This window comes from Sphaeramia orbicularis, unplaced genomic scaffold, assembly GCF_902148855.1.
Source record: "Sphaeramia orbicularis unplaced genomic scaffold, fSphaOr1.1, whole genome shotgun sequence".
Classification (NCBI taxonomy): Eukaryota; Metazoa; Chordata; class Actinopteri; order Kurtiformes; family Apogonidae; genus Sphaeramia; species Sphaeramia orbicularis.
This window is the reverse complement of record NW_021941439.1, coordinates 1-20000: the sequence shown is the minus strand read 5'-3', so window position 1 is coordinate 20000 and position 20000 is coordinate 1. Positions and strand designations below refer to the sequence as shown.

Genomic DNA, 20000 nt, shown 5'->3' with positions numbered 1-20000 from the left:
TATTAAATATTTTATCAATACTGCCCATCAGTTCTGTTCTGGGGTTACAGTTTAAAACCAGGGCTCTGAAACTCCTGTTTTTTCAAGTTCCATATTCAGTCTGATTTGATCTGCAGTAAAATAAGAACAGAATAACGTATAAATTATGACAACTGACAATTTATGTCTGTGTTTGAGTGCAGAAACCCCATTAAATGATTAAAATACTTACTTTTATAAACTATCCAAACAAAAAAAAGATGTGAATAACCTGAAAAAACGGACATTTCTTCAGTAAAATCAGTGTAATGTTCTCAGTCTTCTTCCTCCACTTCTCATTAGTCCATGTGCATTCTGGATCAGATCTCCAAAGACACTAAACACTGAGGAACAGGAAGAAAAGAGTTCAAACTGGACTGAATTTAATACAGACATTTCAGGTTGGACACATTTGTTCAGGTTAGTCACATTTTATTGGTACCGGAGAGTTTGGAAATGAAAATATGTTCATCATTTAATGTGATTTTTTGCACTAAACAAAGACAAACATTTGTAGTTGTCATTATTTATAGGGATAATGTAATATTTTTTCCATCAAACCCAGTAGTAAATCTGCAGTCCTTCTTTTGTGTGGGTTCTTCTGCTGTTCTTATTGGACTGTAGATCAGATTGGTCTGGATGTGGAACCCACACTAAAATGAGTTCCACAGCCTGCACTGTGGAATTTATACACTTTGGAAATTCATCCCAGGGGTCGGACTGGAACTTTGGGGGGGGGGGGCGCATGTTTGACAGCCCTGGTCTAAATTGTGAATGGAGTTATGTTCTTTATTTTCTAATTTTAGCTTATCATTCTAATTAATATATAATTAATATTCTTTATTAGGGAAGTGTAAAAGTGTCATTTTGAGCTAATCACTTTCATAGATTCTGACTTTTTTTTTTTCTTTTTTTAATGATAAAATTTATTTATTTACACATGCATACATATATATACAGGGTGGGGAAGCAAAATGTACACTGAACATTTAGTTGTTTTTTCTCAGCAGACACTACGTCAGTTGTTTTGAACCCAAACATATACTGATGTCATAATCATACCTAACACTATTATCCATACCTTTTCACAAACTTTTGCCCATATGAGTAATCAGGAAAGCAAACGTCAAAGAGTGTGTGATTTGCTGAATGCACTCGTCACACCAAAGGAGATTTCAAAAATAGTTGGAGTGTCCATAAAGACTGTTTAGAATGGAAAGAAGAGAATGACTATGAGCAAAACTATTACCAGAAAGTCTGGAAGATACTATTAAAGAAGAATGGGAGAAGTTGTCACCCCAATATTTGAGGAACACTTGCACAAGTTTCAGGAAGCGTGTGAAGGCAGTTATTGAGAAAGAAGGAGGACACATAGAATAAAAACATTTTCTATTATGGACATTTTCTTGTGGCAAATAAATTGTCATGACTTTCACTAAACTAATTGGTCATACACTGTCTTTCAATCCCTCCCTCAAAATATTGTACATTTTGCTTCCCCACCCTGTATGTATATATAAATTACTCACTGCTGAAGACAATAGTCCTCCATTCGTCATTTGTAAATATAAATCTGAATACAGGACTGTCAGGATTTTGACAGTGTTGTCGTTTTCCTCCAGATCTGTCAGTCTTCCTGCTTAGTCTGTGACGGACAGTTCATATGAAACAACCTGTGACTCTGGGGCACTTTGAATCCTTGACTGGGTTGGTATTTTGGCTCCAGGCTGCTAGCGTTGTGCAGACAGAGCAGATGAACCATGGGCTAAACCTCACTGCGTTTCTCTGCCTGTATCTGACAGACTCTCACCAGGTTTTACAGCGACTCTGCCTGAACATGTCAAAGAATTATCGCTCTGTGTCCACTGGTGCTCGTCTTTTTTTTTTCTATTTTTTGTCCTGCCATGAAAACCAACGACATCTGAACTTATTGGTCCTCCGGTACTTTGTACTGGAGTTCGGTACCGATCCCTGCTCAGAAAGTTCAACAAAAGCCTCTGAATCAAGTGCGTCTCACACCGTGCACACGTTTTCCTGACCTGCAGCTTTTCAGGCTGTGTTTGGAGTGTAAATACCAATGTGCTCTAACTTGTTCGGTGCGTTTCAGTCTCAGTGTTGGAACAAACCCAGGGTTCAGTGTGGGCTGTGAATGTTCAGCAGTGAATCCACTAGGCATTCTGGGTACTGTCAGCACTGGTACTATAGAAAAAAGAAAACAGGCCTTAGCTTCTGTTCCTGCTGTGGTCTATACAGATAATAACAGAGAATATTGGACTAATAATTGGATTGGAATATTGAATATATGAATATTTGAATATTCATGTACTGTTGAAGAATTAGTTCAACAGATTCACAGACTGAAAATATCACTGATACAAGAACAAATATTATAATTTTAGTTAATAGTGCATTTACATATGAGTGTGAACAAATATTATTATTATTATTATTATTATTATTATAGTTAATAGTAAATTTACATATGAGTGTGAACAAATATTATTATTATTATTATTATTATAGTTAATAGTTCATTTACATATATGTCAGAAGCATAAGTTTACATACTCAGTTCAATCTTTTTTTTCTACCAGTGATACTGACATTGTGTAAACAGTTCCATAAAATAGAGTTCTGAAGCGAAAAAATGAGTCTACTTGATAAGTAAATGATAGGAGAAACTTTAATTTATGACACTGGTGTTCACTTTAGCTGGATCTGACCCATGTCTTTTTTTTTTTTTTTCAAATTAAATTGCAGACTTCTTTTTCTGTAATTTCTACAAAGTCTCATCGTTGACAGGGTTTAAATGTAGTGTATTTCTTAAAGGAATCCTCTGGTGGCTTGTTGCAGGAAAACTGTTGCTGAACCTGATGGACCACACTGACATCGTCCGAGACTTGACCTTTGCCCCCGACGGCAGCCTCATGTTGGTGTCTGCGTCCAGAGATAAGACGCTGCGTGTGTGGGACCTGAAAGACGATGGTATATCAACTCTTCTATGTTTTTAATTTAGAACAGAGAGGTTGTGTGTTCACCCGCATCATGAGCAGGATTATATGAAACTACTTGACCAGGGGTGTCAAACATGCATCCCGGGGGCCAAATGCAGCCCCCCAAAGGCTCCAATCCGACCCCTGGGATGAATTTACAAAGTGCAAAAATGTCACAGCCACATACAGACCAATATGATCTCAAATAAAATAATACCATTATAACCTCCAAAAAATAATGACTCCATAGTTTCTTCTTGGTTTGATGTGAAAAAAATATTACTCTATGCCTATAAATAATGACTACTTCAAATTTTTGTCTTTGTTTTAGTAGAAAAAATAAAATTAAGTTATGAAAATATGTACATTTACAAACTATCCTGTAACAATAAAATGTGAATTGAATTAAGCAAAAAAAAAAAATTGCTTGAATTAAGGCAAAAATCTTGAATTAAGCAAAAAAAAATCTTAAATTTAGCAAAAAACCTCAAATTAAGCCAAATTTTTTCAGCTTGAATTAGGGAAAAATGTTAAATTAAGCAAAAAAAAAAAAAAATCTTCAGTTAAGTTGAAAAAAATTGAATTAAGCCAAAAAAATGTTGAATTAAGCAAAAAAATCTTAAATTTAGCAAAAAAAATCTTAAATTAAGCAAAAAAAAAATTGCTTGAATTAAGGAAAAAATTTTGAGTTAAAAAAAAGTCCATTAGGTAAAAAAAAATTTGAATTAAGCCAAAAAAAATCTTTAATTAAGCAAAACAATTTTAAATTTAGCAAAAAATCTTGAATTAAGCAAAAAAATAAGCTTGAATAGAGAAAAAAAAAATTTGAACTAAGCTAAAATAAATCTTAAATTAACAACTTCAAATTTTTGTCTTTGTTTTAGTGCAAAAAATAACATTAAATTCTGAAAATACTGACATTTCCAAACTCTCCTGTACCAATAAACTGTGACTAACCTGAACAAATGTGTCCAACCTGAAATGTCTGTATTAAATTCAGTCCAGTTTGAACTCTTTTCTTCCTGTTCCTCAGTGTTTAGTGTCTTTGTAGATCTGATCCAGAATGCACATGGACTAATGAGAAGTGGAGGAAGAAGACTGAGAAAATTACACTGATTTTACTGAAGAAATGTCCGTTTTTTCAGGTTATTCACATCTTTTTGTTTGGATAGTTTATAAAAGCAAATATTTTCATCATTTAATGGTTTTTTTTTTGCACCAAAACACAGACGTAAATTGTCAGTTGTCATTCTTTCTGGGTTCTTCTGTTCTTCTTTTCCTGGTTGGGTCCACTGCAGATCAGATCAGACTGAATGTGGAACCTGACAGAACAGGAGTCTAGAACCCTGGACTTGTTTGAATGTCTGCACCAGTTCTGGAGTGTTTGGATTACAGCCCTTTCTACTTTCTTCCTGTATTGGTTTCACTACTCCCACCCTCCTGTTGTGCAGCAGATCATGAAACTAAACTAATCTGGAAATGAATAAATGCCAGTTACAGAAAACGGGGGGGGGGGGTTCACATGGTGTGGCTGAAAAGGAAATACCAGGGCTTTGAACAGCCTGTGGCTTTAACTGAGCCCAGGACTTTTGGGAAGGCCCTGATGGTATTTATTAACTGTAATGTTGTGATTTACAGACTAAATCCAGCCAGTGACAGATGAAAGGGAAGTCCCTGCTTTGTTATTGGCTATTTGGCCCCAGTGGGAGGAGCCTTAGAGCCAGAGTCACTACAGGAGCCCACTGACCGACATTTACCCAGAAAAGGTTCACTGGGCAGTTGAGACTGGGTGCACGTGATGTTGTCTGTAGTGTATATGTACAGTTGGTTGGCTCAGTCTAACATATGCAAAACAAACTGCCTAGTGTTACTGAGACAATGTAGAGAACAGGCCTAAATGTACTATATTTACATACGTTTTATGATAATACTATAAAAAATATTCAGAACAGGCCTGTTGAACCTGTTGAAATGCACATCAATAAATATTTTTAGATGATAGATGGATAGATAGATGGATAGATCCATCCCCCAAAGAGGAAATTAAAATTTACAGCAGCACGAGACAATATAAACAGAGAAGATAAAAAATATTTTATAAATACACCAAAATGAACTAAAAATACACTAAAATGTACTAACAAATACACTACAATTCACTAAAGTACACAAAAATGCACTAAAAAATATACTAAAATGCACTAACATATACACTACAATACACTAAAGTACACAAAAATGCTCTAAAAAATACTGAAATGCTCTACAAATTGAGTGAAATGCACAACAAATACACTAAAATGTACTAATAAATACACTATAATACACTAAAGTACACAAAAATGCACTAAAAAAAATACTAAAATGCACTACAAATTGAGTAAAATGCACAAAAAATACACTAAAATGTACTAATAAATACACTATAATACACTAAAGTACACAAAAATGCACTAAAAAAAATACTAAAATGCACTACAAATTGAGTAAAATGCACTAAAAATACTGTATGTGGATTTGCTATTATCCCTGTAGGGAAATTCCATCTGTAAGTTTGACCCATCCTAATATGCACAACTACTAGCATTAGCAGATAGATAGATAGATAGATAGATAGATGTAGACCCATTGAATCCAGGGGTTTCTGTTCTAACAGGGCTCTGGGATCCAAAACAATAAGGACTAATGTCAGAATAGTTTGATATTATGGGATAGATATTGTATTTCACTGATTTTTTTTTTTTTTTTTTTTTTTTTTTTATTATTATTTTTGCTTCCAAAATGCCTCAGAGATGGTTTTGACTTGATCTCATTGGAAGAAAATCACAGGTGTGAAACAAAAGAACAAAAAAAAAAGGAAAAATCAGTGTTGAGAGACATTAAGTCAAAACCACCTCTGAGGTGATGATATCTATCCCATAATATCCAACTCTATTCTGACATTAGTCCTTATTGTTTTGGATCTTATAGTCCTGTTAGAACACAAACACCTGGATTCAATGCGTCCACAGACTTTTGGACATGTCGTGTGTAGGGCTGTGTATTGGCAAGAATTTGGCGATACGATACAAATCACAATACTAGGATCAGGATACGCTATGTCACGATACTGTTAACAAGGCAATATTTTTTGTTTTAGGTCTTCTTTTAAAAGATTATTTCCTGGAAAAACTTATAGTGCAGCATTTGGATAAATGAAGTTTGAACATGGGGCTTTACCTGTACAAGAAAACACACACACAAATAAAGAAATAAATGAATAAATTATGTTTTACGGACATTACAGTTGAAGATCCTCCTTAAATGTTCGTATTCTTTTGCAAAACGAATCCACAGTGTTCAGTCCCTGAATCATCTAACATCAGAACATTATTTTTGTGCATTCCCAATAAAAAAAAATATAACATTTGACTCTTTCAGACAGGAAAAATTGCTTTTAGGATGATTAAAATAACCTTTATCAATTCCAAAAAACTACATGTATGACCTACGATATCACGTTAGTAGAAAAATACCCATGTGAATAGAAATAAAATATAAATAGAAGAGCATGACAAACAAAAACGAATCTCCGCCATGTCTGCATTTGAGTCAATACTTAAAAATATTGATACAGTACTTTTAAATATTGATACAGTATCATGTAGTGAAATATTGCGATATATTGCAGAACCGATATTTTCTTACAGCCCTAGTCATGTACTGTCTCTTCTATAAAGTCTGTTCACTCTGGAAGCGTATTACATAACGTCTCATATGTTCCTTCGCTGACCCTGGTAAGGTCCTAGTCGTACTTCGGCACAGATCTGAGTACTGTGTGCTGTCTTCCAGGTAACATGGTCAAAGTATTGCGTGGTCATCAGAACTGGGTGTACTGCAGCGCATTCTCCCCAGACTCCTCCATTCTGTGCTCAGTGGGCGCAGGTAAAGCGGTAAGTCCAGCCCTTCCTCTGTCCTGTCTGTTGGTTTGTAGCTAATCTGTGTGCTAGTGCTTGTGTTCAGTTATGCTCAATGAATGTACCAATGACAACAATCTGCCCCGCCCTCCTTAATTTCACCTAAGATCAAACTGTGCTCGGTGTCATGACAAGATCAACCACCTGCATCTAGACTGTGTTTGGTTTGCAGTGGTTAAAAGAGGCTTTTTGTGTTCTGATGTTTGCATGCAAACAACAGTTTAGTTCCTAGTCCATGTAACCCTGCAGCTGAACACCTATGTTAAATATAAGCCCATTCAAATGTACACTTTGGCTTTAAAACTTCTTCAGTTCCCCATATAAATCCCACAGTTATTACATTTAATAATGCTATTTCCCATTTTTGTGCTGTCCTTAAAGGTGCAGGAGACTTTGGTGACCAATTTTTCCATCAAATCTGTCAAACCTCAGTCATAGCCTAAAACCATGTTTCCACTGCGTGGGATTGGCTGAACTGGACTGGACTCGACTCGACTCGGCCTTTTTGCGTTTCCATTACGTAAAAGGACCTGGAATCTGGTACCTGGTACTAGTTTTTTGGTCTCACCTCCGCCGAGGTTCCAAGCGATACTAAACTGTGACGTGTAAACACTGCAGACCACTGATTGGTCAGACAGTTGTCTCTGTGACCCGCCCCTTTACAAAAAACAGATGCGTTAGTGGACAGTAAATCTGTGGGTCCATTAATCCACATGAGAACAGCCCAAAACTACACCAGGGTCGGTCCAGGAGATTCAGTCTTTGGTGGCCGATGTATAAATTCGGACGAGACAACACACAACGAGCGAGTTTTCAGCAACTATGAGCAGACGACACGGAAATAACGTGCTGCATGGCTATGACAGCCAGGTACTGTAAAGTCAGTAGTATCCTGGAATGGAAACGGTCTGAGGGAATACTGAGTCGAGTCGAGCTGGTTCCAGTATCATGAATCCTTAAGTCTGTCTGTCCTTCCTCAGCTGAATCTCTTGCATTACAGTGAACAGTTTCTTAGTTCCATCCACCACAAACAAACCATGTGTTTACAGAGTCAGGAGGGAACTGGGGCATCTGCGGAATTTTGTCGCGACGTGCATTGTGGGAAAGGGAGGTTCGTGCAGCCGCCTGACAGCAGCAGCACAACCATATGTTATCATATGGATGAAACAAACACGACGCAGAAACAGCTGGAGGAATATGCACAGAGGGAAGGGAGCTCCTGCCGTTTCAGCATCATGTCTGTTCCAGCTGCACGAGCCTTCGCTTCCCACAATGCACATCGCAACAAAATTCCTCAGATGCCCAGTTCCCTCCCGGCTCTGAATGTAAACACGTGGTTTGTTTGTGGTGGATGGAACTAAGAAACTGTTCACCGTAATGCAAGAGATTCAGGTGAGTAATCACAGAAAGACTTAACAGATAGGGCTGCTCAATTATGGAAAAAATCAATAATCACCATTATTTTAGCAATAATTGAAATCACGATTATTAAAAATGGTTATCTGATAGGGATTCTGTTTTTCTTTTGGTGTCTCTGATGTTGAGGAGTAGGGAGTTGTGGCGTAATGAGATTCGGAGATTGAAGATTGCATTGCGGATGAAGTTGTAGACGGAGTTGTTGTTTTTTTTTGTGTGTGTTTTGGTTTTTCATCAGATTATCGTAAAGGTGGCGGTGGTTAAACTTTAGATGGTTAAAAAGGTTTGTTGTGTTAGCGGTCGGTGCGGACACAACTACGAAACACTTTTTGCACATGATGTGTTTTTGCTCTTCTTCGTCTTCATCAAACCCAAAGTGATCCATACAGTTGAATTGGACTTGCCTTTTTTGTTTACCCAGTGCTTCTGCTGTGATTCTTCTGCCATTTTTCAAGACCGCTACGTACAACTGACCTGGTGGGGTGGACCTGCCGGCTAGCTGGCAGCTGTAGCTTAGAGGGGGGGCGGGGCCCAGCAGCTCATGGTAACTTGGCGTGCGTGTGAATTAAAACAACTCAAAATTAATAATCATTTTTTCTCGATTAGGTAATTTTTGTAATCGTTGAGTGTAATACTCAAAATCATAATTGAATTTTGGTTAATTGCACAGCCCTACTTACAGATTCATGATACTGAGGATATGACTGAGGTTTAACAGATTGGATGAAAAATGCGTCCTGAAAGTGTCCCGCCCCTTTAGGTCAGACCTGTGTCTAGTGCTTCCACATAGCGCAGTGGTTCAGCTCCTCTTCTAATGTTCTACTGTACTTGATGGTGGTAGTGTAGGCATGGTGCTTGGACTGTTAGGCTGTGTGTGTCCCTACAGTATGTGTCTTGCTCTCCCTGTCACAGGTGGTGGCAGAGCTCAGTGTGTGATTGGTTTTGAAGGGAGCGCCGCGCTGACATTTTGACAGCCGGTGTAAGCGGGGACGCACAGTGTCCAATGTCCAAAGGCCTGGCCAGGGTCAGCCTGGCACCTGAGCCGCAAGGCCAATCTGTACGTAGGTGCTGCTCCGTGTCTGTCTACCTCTGCTGTCGCCAGTTCCTCTATTGATTTCAACATTTTCAGTGTAAAACTATCATTCAACTGGTAGTTCAGTACCACCCATGTCCCCCCCTCCCCAAACCCCACCCTTACCCTTTATTAGCTCCGCCCACTGTCTACACACGCTAACTTTTCTTTTGTTACCTGGGTAGGGTTTCTGTTACTGTCACTTTGAATGTATGTAGCTTACATGTAACATTAAAAAACCAAATCAGCCAGCCATATAGCTTAAACTGCCCCCCCCCACAGCTGCTCCTGTTTCACCAAACTCCTTTATGATCCATTTAATATTCAAGTCTACCATGACTGTTCATATTTATCCTTAATGTGTAAAGGCTCTAGTGCTGTACCTGTGGGCCTTCTGTTTGTTAGAGTAAATCTGTTCTCAGTTTAAAGTGTCCACACATTGGCCATTATAAAGTGGAGGTTTTTTTTAAAGGGGGTTCTCTGCTCTTGGCAGCAACAGTGGAACAACAATAAATTCAGTTTGTTTCATAGTTGTACTAAGAAACGAAGAGCAGCGAAATATACACTAACAAAGAAGATATTGTTTTGAGCAGAACGGGGGGAAAATGCAAAACAAGGAAATAAGAAAACTGAAAAGAGGAATAATCACAAATACATGACATTAGAACAGACTAACAACATAAAAGTCAGGATTTCCTGTAAAACTAGAACTATGGCTGGTTTAGAAAAGTCCATATTTGACAGATGATCATTTCTACCAGTGTGTGTGTGTGTGTGTGTGTGTGTGTGTGCTTTTGTGTACTTTGCCAGAGGTGTGAACCCTTTGGCCATAAAATATTCTTTTCTCTTGCAGTATCTGTCTCTCTTCGTAGGCTTCTGCCGGAGGTGTGAGCCTTTTGTAAACACACTGAACTAAAACTGAAAGGGGAAACCAGTGGAGTAACATTATGTTACCTTAAGTTACTACTTGTTTTATTTTCTCTTTTTTTGTGTAGACTTTTCATTCCAATAATACAAGTATTCATGTAATATACTGTTAATATATTAAAGCCTGCATACATGTGTAGTTTAATGTTATTAATTCTTTGGTTAGTTCTAATGTTGTAGTCAGTAACAAAACCACATGTAATGTACATTAGTATTGGTGCAGTGTTGCATTTTGACATGTAGCCTTGCTGCTTGTGTAGCATGTGCTTTCATTTTGTTTGGCCTGGTTTAAGGTTACAAAGCTTTAGAATGACACTGAGCAGAATGTGAGCAGAACTGTTTAATTTGTGTAATTCTTTTTGCATAATTTAATGTGTAAATGCTTTGTGCATATTAGTCACAGTCAGTTTCAGATAGGACATAAACATGTGTACTGTGTCCAGTCATTCCATGGGCTATAACCGGCCTGTCTTCACGTTGCAGGTGTTCCTATGGAACATGGATAAATACACGTTGATCCGGAAGCTGGAGGGCCACCACAATGATGTGGTGTCTTGTGAGTTTTCACCAGATGGGGCGCTGTTGGCCACCGCCTCTTATGACACCCGTGTCATCGTCTGGGACCATCACAAGGCCACCGTCCTTCTGGAACTGGGGTGAGACGCACACACAGGCTGTTCTGAAATGTGTTCATGTGGGCAGTAGGGCTGGAAGAAAATATTGGTTCTGCAATATATCGCGATATACATTTCATTTCACAATACTGTATCGATATGTAAAAGTACTGTATTGATATTTTTAGGTATTTATTCAAATGCAGATATTGTGGATGTTAATTTTTGTGGTTTTTTTGTCTTTCTTTTTTTTTCTCTTTTCTTTATTCTTATTTCACACTCTTTTATTCAATAATGTTTGTTCCTTTGTTGGATTGAACTCAAATCTTGTTCTGATGTTAGTTGTGAACTAATAGAATCTGAACATTTGAACAGGATCTGAAACTGGAATGTCTGGAAAACACAATTTCAGTTTGAACATTTGGTGATAGAACATTAGATCCTGTTGGGATCAAATACAAATGTGTTTAGTATTTGGGCAGATTTCTGATGGAATTCAATTCTACAAGGAAATAATCATTTAAAAAAAGAAACAAACAAAAAAAATTGCCTTTTTAACAGTATCATAATATATTGTATCGTGATCCTAGTATTGTGATTTGTATCGTATCACCAGATTCTTGCCAATACACAGCCCTAGTTTTGGCAAAAATCTGGCGATATGATACAAATCACAATACTATATATCATGATGCTGTTAAAAAGGCAGTTTTTTATTGGTTTTGTTTCTTAATTCTTAATTTAAATGTGTTTAGTATTTGTATATATTTGTAGTGTAGTTCAATTCTTCAAGGAAATAATCATTTAAAAAAGAAACAAAACCTTTAAAAAATTGCCTTTTTAACAGTATCATGATATATCAGGATATATTGTATGGTGATCCCAGTATTGTGATTTGTATTGTATCACCAGATTTTTGCCGATACACAGCCCTAGTGTACAGGGTTGGTACGGGTGCTTGAAATCCTTGAAAATACTTGAATTTCATTGTTGTGTTTTCAAGTTCATGAAAAGTGTTTGAATTTTAGTTGAAGTGCTTGAAAGTGTTTACAATTCTGACCCCCCCCCCCAAAAAAAAAAAAAGTGGAAAAAAAAAGAAATAATGAAAAATAAAGTCCAGGTCCAGTTGTATCTGAATCTGTCTCTTTGGTTCCAGTGTGTCTGAACAACACCAAGTCGCTTCCCTTTTTTTGGATAAAACTTTGCCTTCTCCTTACGTTTCTAAACTTCTTGCTGTTATGAAACCTCATTTTAGATGTTTCATCTGTGTTGTGTTTGTGACATTCCTGCTGTCGGTTTCAGTCTTTTCTGCTGATCCTCCGTTGTTCGGGAACATGCGATGACAGAAAACTGAGCTGAAGTCCTGTCAGACAGCTGCCACACCTCCTGACTAACCCCTTTCTAAACGCTCACTCTTCTCTTTTCTCAGGCATCTCTTCCCTCCTCCGTCGCCTATTTTTGCAGGCGGTGCAAACGACCGCTGGGTTCGCTCCGTGAGCTTCTGCCCCGACGGCCGCCACATCGCCAGCATCACCGACGACAAGTAAGACGTGAAATGAACAGGGGTGGAGGAAATATCGGTTATCGCAATATTTCACTTCACAATACTGTATCAATATTTTTCGGTATTTATTCATATGCAGACATGGTGGAAGTTTATTTTTGTTTTTCAAGCTCTGATTTCTATATTCTCATGGGTATTTTACTCTATTATTTCTATTTTCTCATGGGTATTTTACGCTATTATTCTATATTTCATGGGTATTTACTCTTATTTTATATTCTCAGGGTATTTTACGCTATTATTTCTATATTATCATGGGTATTTTACTCTTATTTGTATATTCTCATGGGTATTTTACGCTATTATTTCTATATTCTCATGGGTATTTTACTCTATTATTTCTATTTTCTCATGGGTATTTTACTCTTATTTCTATTCCTCATGGGTATCTCATGGGTAACAGACCTCGGGGAAGAAGACAGGTGAAGGGGTGTGGTGCATCATGGGAATAAAAACAACCAGAGTTTCACAAGACTTACATTGGCACAAACTCCATTCCAGTTCCCTGTGTGTGTTTTTATAGTGAATTTGTCGGTGGTTTAGTTAATGGGGATGAGAACGGAGTAAAACCAGCCCAGGCCTTACATTCAGAGTATTCGTGTCCTCAAATGGCTGCAGGTCAGCCATTACGTAAAGCAGCGTCATGTTTCCTCATGACAGCTGATACGTAAACCACCCTGACGCTATTCAAAGATGGGACGGCCGCTCCAGTCGGATCACACCGCTGTCGACTCGACATGTGTTGTCACACCGTCCTTGAAGGCAACATTAATAACCTGAAATGGTTTTGAATTTTAAGAGTTCGGTACAACTGTATCAGTGCATCTGCAACAAGGTTATCGATGACGAAAACTAACGAAATGACCAAAACTAGAATTGAAGAAACGTTTTCGTTAACTGAAATAAATAAAAACTATAATTAAAAGAAAAAAAAAGATAACTGAAACTGTATTGTTAATAAAACTAAAACGGATAAAAATTCTGGATCAAATTCATTTTGGTCTTTGTCAATGTCAGATTGATGTTAAATGGATTTATTTCCCTCTCTGTTTTCTGTGCTGTCTCCATACGACACTTTTTGCTCCGTCACTTGTGGTTTCCAGTCGTCTTCTGGTCCCCACTCTACCTGGAAACATGGAGACTAAAGCAGCAGAGTCCTGTCTGGGATTGATTTGAATAGGAGCACAGAGAAGAAGAGAAAAGAGACCACTGAACTACAACTGAACTACAACTGAACTACAGCTGAACTACAACTAAACTACGACTAAACTACAACTAAGCCTTTAGAAAAACAATGAAAACTAATAAAAATTAGGAAACCTGCTCTAAAAACAAATTAAAACAAATTGAATTAGAGAAAAAAAATTCCAAAGTAAATCAAACTAAACTAGAATGAAAAATCCAAACCTATTGGAACCTTGCTCTGGAGCTCCTTCCTCTTTTTTGAGGTCGTAGGATCCTCCAGTCCTGTGACTCGGAGGCTTCGTCTGCACATTTTCCATCCGGTTTGTAATAATGCTGACCTTCAGTTTTAGTTTCTGCTCTAAACATTATCACAGAAAAAAAAATCCAGGGGTTTGACTTTCAGAGGCGTGGGTGTCTCTTGCGGCCTGTAAGATGTCGGATAGAATCAGTTTACCACTTGAACAGCGGACAAAATAAAAGCTGGCTTCAATTCTTTAACTTGAGGATGTCCAGGTTAGGGCTGGAACCATATGAAAATGTCAAATCACGGTTATTGTGATCAAAATGATCACGGTTCTCATTATTATCACAGTATTGTTGAAATTGTGCTCAAAATGTTCAACAAGTACTGATACACACACTGAAAGAATTGAACCAAGTTGGATTTTTTTTTTTTTTTTTAAATAAAATAATATAACAGTCCCACGTGTCCCTTCTGTGTCAGAAACATTCACATATTAACCCTTAGTGGTCTGAGTCTATTCTGTCTGTTTTTCAGTCCTTTTGATTTGGCCTTTATATACTATAGAACAAATGTTTACTATACCCATGTTTGGATCTGTTTTTTCAGCACAACTTCATCTATATCATCTATTATTTTTTCACTTTAACTACTATAAAAACACAAAAGGACAAAAAACACACAAAAATATAAAATCCAATTTGAAAATGTATATAATTTATTGCATAAATAACACACAGATGCTTAATGAACCTTTTCACAGACTTTAAAAGTGAATATTGGTTCCAAATATTAGGTATAGAAATTAAAATGGTAATAAATTAAAACTATACTCGGCTATACTAAGCTATAGCTCTTCCGAGAGCACCTCCTATCCTAGCACTGTCAAACATTCCATTTTAAATGTATTATTATGGTTATTCTGTTGTTTTACTTGGTATTTTATTTCACTGTTTTAATTGTACAGCTGTTTTTATGTGTTCTTAATCTGTTGTATTTTTGGTCTTAATTTTGCTTTTTAATCTTTTGTACGACACTTTTTTAATGTACAGCTGCTTTATGTCTTTAATCTATTCTTGTATTTATTTTTTATTTATTTTTTAATTTGTGGTTTTCCCATGTAAGTCGCTTTGGAAAAAAAGCATCTGTCAAATGCATAAATGCAAATATTTGACAAATAAGCAGATCTGTACATAGGCGTTCTTTCCAGAAAGTGCAGTAATCAAACACGGTTATCATGATAATTAAAATTTAACACAATAATACTAACTGTCGCAATTTTACGGCCGTTTATGGTTATACAGGTAATGGTTCCATTCCTAGTCCAGGTCTAGAATGAGAGCTCTGGTTGGTAAGTGTGGATGGACTTCAGTAGTGTTAATGAATGAGCGTCAGAAAAGCCTGGCTGTTCACCAACACGTGTTTTCCAGACTTTTCCAGTCCTGGGGTCTTAACGAGGCTCTAGTTACTGATGTGTGTTTGTTGGACGGGTCACATGGACCATCACAAGGCGGACATTAATCACTGTGACTGCTGCTGGGCCAGCGCTCAAACACTAGGGAAAATATGTTGAAGACAAGCAGCTCCACAAAATGGAGGAAGAGGGGAAAAAAACAAACCCCCGCAGTCATTTAGGAGTTCTTCACCAAAACATGTAGATAGGAAACACTGTAGACGATAAAAATAAGGAAGTTCCACAGCTCACGTTCCCTGGAAGCGACTGTAACAAACAAACACTGAGGATTCTGTCTGGACTCGAACGAACAGACAAGTGTGTTTGTGCAGGTCTGGAAAGTCTGAACAAGTCTGGAATATGAAAGCCTGTTTTTCACACCTTAAAGGAGTGTTGTTCAACCTTGGGTCGGGACCCCACATGAGGTCACCTGGAATTCAAATAGGGTCACCTGAAATTTCTAGTAATTGATAAAAAATGAAAACTTACTGATAAAAATTACATTATGTAGCCTAAATGTTGCCTAAAATTAACGTTTTATTTGCAACATACTACAGCAAACTATTACACGATCAAAACAAATTAAATTTAGCAAAAAAAACATGTCGTTTTTTAAATTTTGTTCTTATTTCACACTCTTTTATTCAGTAATGTTCATTCCTTTGTTTGGATTGAACTCCAGTCCTGTTCTGATGTTAGTTGTGAACTAATAGAATCTGAACATTTGAACAGGATCTGAAACTGGAATGTCTGGAAAAACACAATTTCAGTTTGAACACAGTTGGAACATTTGGTGATGGAACATTAGATCCTGTGGGATCAAATACAAATGTGTTTAGGATTTGTGCAGATTTATGATGGAATTCAGTTCTTCAAGGAAATAATCATTTAAAAAAAGAAAACAAACAAAATGCCTTTTAACAGAATCATGATATATCGTGATATATTCATATCGTGATTTGTATGATATCACCAGATTGTTGCGATACACAGCCCTGGTATTGGCAAGAATCTGGTGATATCCTACAAATCACAATAAGATTTTTATTGTTTTTTTATTGGTTTTGTTTCTTTCTTTAACGGTCATTAGTTTAACAATTAATCTGATTCAAATAGAGAATGTTTCGCACATTTAAAGTCTCCATGTTACCTGTGATGGTTTCTAAAGCACTGTGGACCTGGTGTCTGTTCTGGACCCATGTGGGCTAACTCCTGTTCTGGGCCCATGTGGTCTACCTCCTGTTCTGGGCCCATGTGGTCTAACTCCTCCTGTTCTGGGCCCATGTGGTCTAACTCCTGTTCTGGGCACATGTGGTCTAACTCCTCCTGTTCTGGGCCCATGTGGTCTAACTCCTCCTGTTCTGGGCCCATGTGGTCTACCTCCTGTTCTGGGCCCATGTGGTCTAACTCCTCCTGTTCTGGGCCCATGTGGTCTAACTCCTCCTGTTCTGGGCCCATGTGGTCTACCTCCTGTTCTGGGCCCATGTGGTCTAACTCCTCCTGTTCTGGGCCCATGTGGTCTAACTCCTCCTATTCTGGGCCCATGTGGTCTACCTCCCGTTCTGGGCCCATGTGGTCTAACTCTTGTGTGTGTTTGCTTCAGGTTGGTTCGTTTCTGGAGTACAGAGGAGCGTGCTCCTGAGGCCATCGCTCCGCTGTCCAACGGCCTCTGCTGTGCCTTCAGTCCTGAGGGGAGTGTCCTCGCTGCCGGGTGTAAGACGCTCCTGCACACGCTCAGACAGGTCCTGTTCAGTAACTACGCCTTCCTCGTGCTCGGGCCCTTGGACTCAGAGTATCAGATTACTTGTCAGCTGGCCTTTAGCCCGTCCTGTCAGCGCAGCCAAGGTGGGCGGAGCTTTTACAGGAGCGCCGCAGAAGGCCCGGCCCATCAGGTTTATTTATAGAACGCAGACAGAAGTACTGGTGACCTTCAGAATAAGGTCGTAGTTCCCAAAACCCAATTATTTTGCCCCATTTCCCAAAAACGTGTGTGATGTACGACAGATTCTCCACCTTCCCTCCAACACTTCTGCAGTTGAACTGTTTACCACACGTGTGTTTTTAACACACTTCTATAAATATGGCTGAAGTTTGGAACGTATTGTGTCTGCTGCAGAACAGACGAGTGAGGCGGAGCAGGAGTTGTGTTAACAGCTGTACAGATGCTCACAGGTGTGCACAGAACAACACCCAGGAAGCTTCTGCTGTTTTGGATCTTTACTGTGAAGTGTAAAAACATGTAGAACATGAAAACACACTCTGTCAGTGCTTTGTATGTGTAATTCAAAACACAGCATTCGCTTACAGTCAGCTACAGTTCCAACATACAAAAATAACAGCAGTTAATGATAGCGATTAGCATGATGCTAAAATACATGGAAATCCCATATGTATGCTAATGCTATTAGCGTCTTCTCGGTAATGCATAGAAATAGAAGTGTTAAACAAACACGAGGAGCCTGAGCTGACTGAGTCCAGTGATTTACCATCTGAATATGTAACAGTATTTACAGACAGATGTTTTTGTGCAGTTAAAAACAGGTTACTGCTCTGGAACTGGAACCAAGTGAGCCGACTGTAGTAGTAAAACGACTACAGGAGCTGTGAACGGACCAAAACACACCGACCCCAAACACAATGACCTGTGTCCACCAGGGGGCGGCACAGGGGGATTAAGCCCCGCCCACGTTCCTTCTGGTTTTCATGACATTTTTTGAGTCTGTGGATTTCAGCGGATCTGCAGACGCTGTTTCAGAAACAGGGCTGTGTATCTGCAAGAGTCTGGAGATACTGCAGAACTGCCAACAGTAGGGTCACCATACCATATATACCATATGTCATGATTCTGTTAAAAAGGCAACTTTATGTTTGTTTCTTTTTAAATGATTATTTCCTTGAACAATTGAATTCCATCATAAATCTGCACAAGCCCTAAACACGTTTATTTGATCCCAACAGGATCTAATGTTCTATCACCAAAATGTTCAAACTGAAATTGTTTCACAGACATTCCAGTTTCAGATCCTGTTCAAATGTTCAGATTCTATTAGTTCACAACGAACATCAGAACAGGATTTTTATTTGATCTAGGGATGGAACCATATGAAAATTTCATATCAGTTATTATTATTATTATTATATCGGGGTATTATTGAAATTGTGCTCAAAATGTTCAAAAGTACTGATGATCACACTGAAAGAATTGAACCAAGTTGGATGAAAAAAAAACATAAAATAATAAAACAATAGTCCCACTGTCCCTCTGTGTCCAGAAACATTCCCCTATTAACCCTTAGTGGTCGGAGTCTGTTCTGTCTGTTTTTCAGTCCTTTTGATTGTTGGCCTTTATATACTATAGAAACAAATGTTTACTATACCCAGTTTTGGATCTGTTTTTTTCAGCACAACTCATCTAGATCATCTGTCTATTATTTTTTTCACTTTAACCTACTATAAAAACACAAAAGGACAGAACAACACAAAAAAAATGAAATCCATTTTGAAAATGTATATACTTTATTGCTATACATAACACACAGATGTTTAACGAACCTTTTCACAGACTTTAAAAGTGAATATTGGTTAAATTATTAGGTATAGAAAATTAAACTGTAATAAATCAAACATACTCAAATATTGACATTAAAGCAGATCTGTACAGAGGGTTTTTCCCTAAAGTGTGTTAATCAAACACAGTTCTCATGAGAATAGAATTAAACACTATACTAACGTCTGATTGTACGTCCGTTATGGTTCTACTGGTAAAGGTTCCATCCCTGGTGTGATTTCATCAAAGGAACTCCCATCTGCCTCTCAGACAAAAGTGTTTTAGGAGGATTCAAAGAACCATTATTGAATAAAACAGTGTTAAAGAATAATAAATAAAATATAAACCATGAAGAAAACCAAAAATGAACCTCGTCCATATCTGCATTTGAATAAATTATAAATATTCATACAGTACTTTTTAATTTCCATACAGGATTGTGAAATGAAATATCGCAATTTATTGCAGAACTGATCTTTTCTCAGCCCTGTTCACAAACGCCCTCCCCCTTTGGCGTCTCCGTGCACTGACCGCCTGTCATTGTTTGTTTGTTTGTTTGTTTTGTTTGTTCAGAACCCGTGACGGCAGCGTCCACTTCTGGGCGTGTCCACGCAGCATCGCCAGCCTTCAGCACACCGCATGGCGCTGCGCAGGGTGATGAGCAGCCGACAGGTGGAGGCCCTGGCCATCCCCACGCCGCTGAGAGACTACCTGACATACAAGGTCATCTAACAACCACCGCTGACCACGCCCCCACCGCTGACCACGCCCCCTTTGGCAGTCAGCTGGACCGCCTCTCAAAAACACAAACTATATTCAGAGCTTTTTTCTTTTCTTTGGAGAAAAAAAAACCCCAAAGCGTCAGGACCAGAGGAGGAGACCCGATCCACCCAAGACCCGGATCCGCCAAAGGGTCAGGATCCACTGAAGCGCCTGTCAGTCATTGTCGGTCTGTGATCCTCATTTCAGTGTAAACCGCCTTCTGCCGCTTAAACAGACGTTTGGTCCAACCTG

At 38.2% G+C, this 20000-nt stretch overlaps 1 protein-coding gene across 1 annotated transcript in view; it reads left to right on the top strand.

Annotated features, from left to right (window-relative positions):
• LOC115415734 (WD repeat and SOCS box-containing protein 1-like) overlaps window positions 1-19994 on the top strand; it is a 34637-nt gene extending 14643 nt beyond the window's left edge. The window contains 7 exon segments of the mRNA XM_030129376.1: window positions 2872-3003; window positions 6843-6943; window positions 10866-11038; window positions 12426-12539; window positions 17043-17150; window positions 19560-19618; window positions 19621-19994. Of these exon segments, the coding sequence (XP_029985236.1) occupies window positions 2872-3003; window positions 6843-6943; window positions 10866-11038; window positions 12426-12539; window positions 17043-17150; window positions 19560-19618; window positions 19621-19718 (785 nt within the window). The 3' untranslated portion in view covers window positions 19719-19994.
• Window positions 19995-20000: the final 6 nt, after the last annotated feature.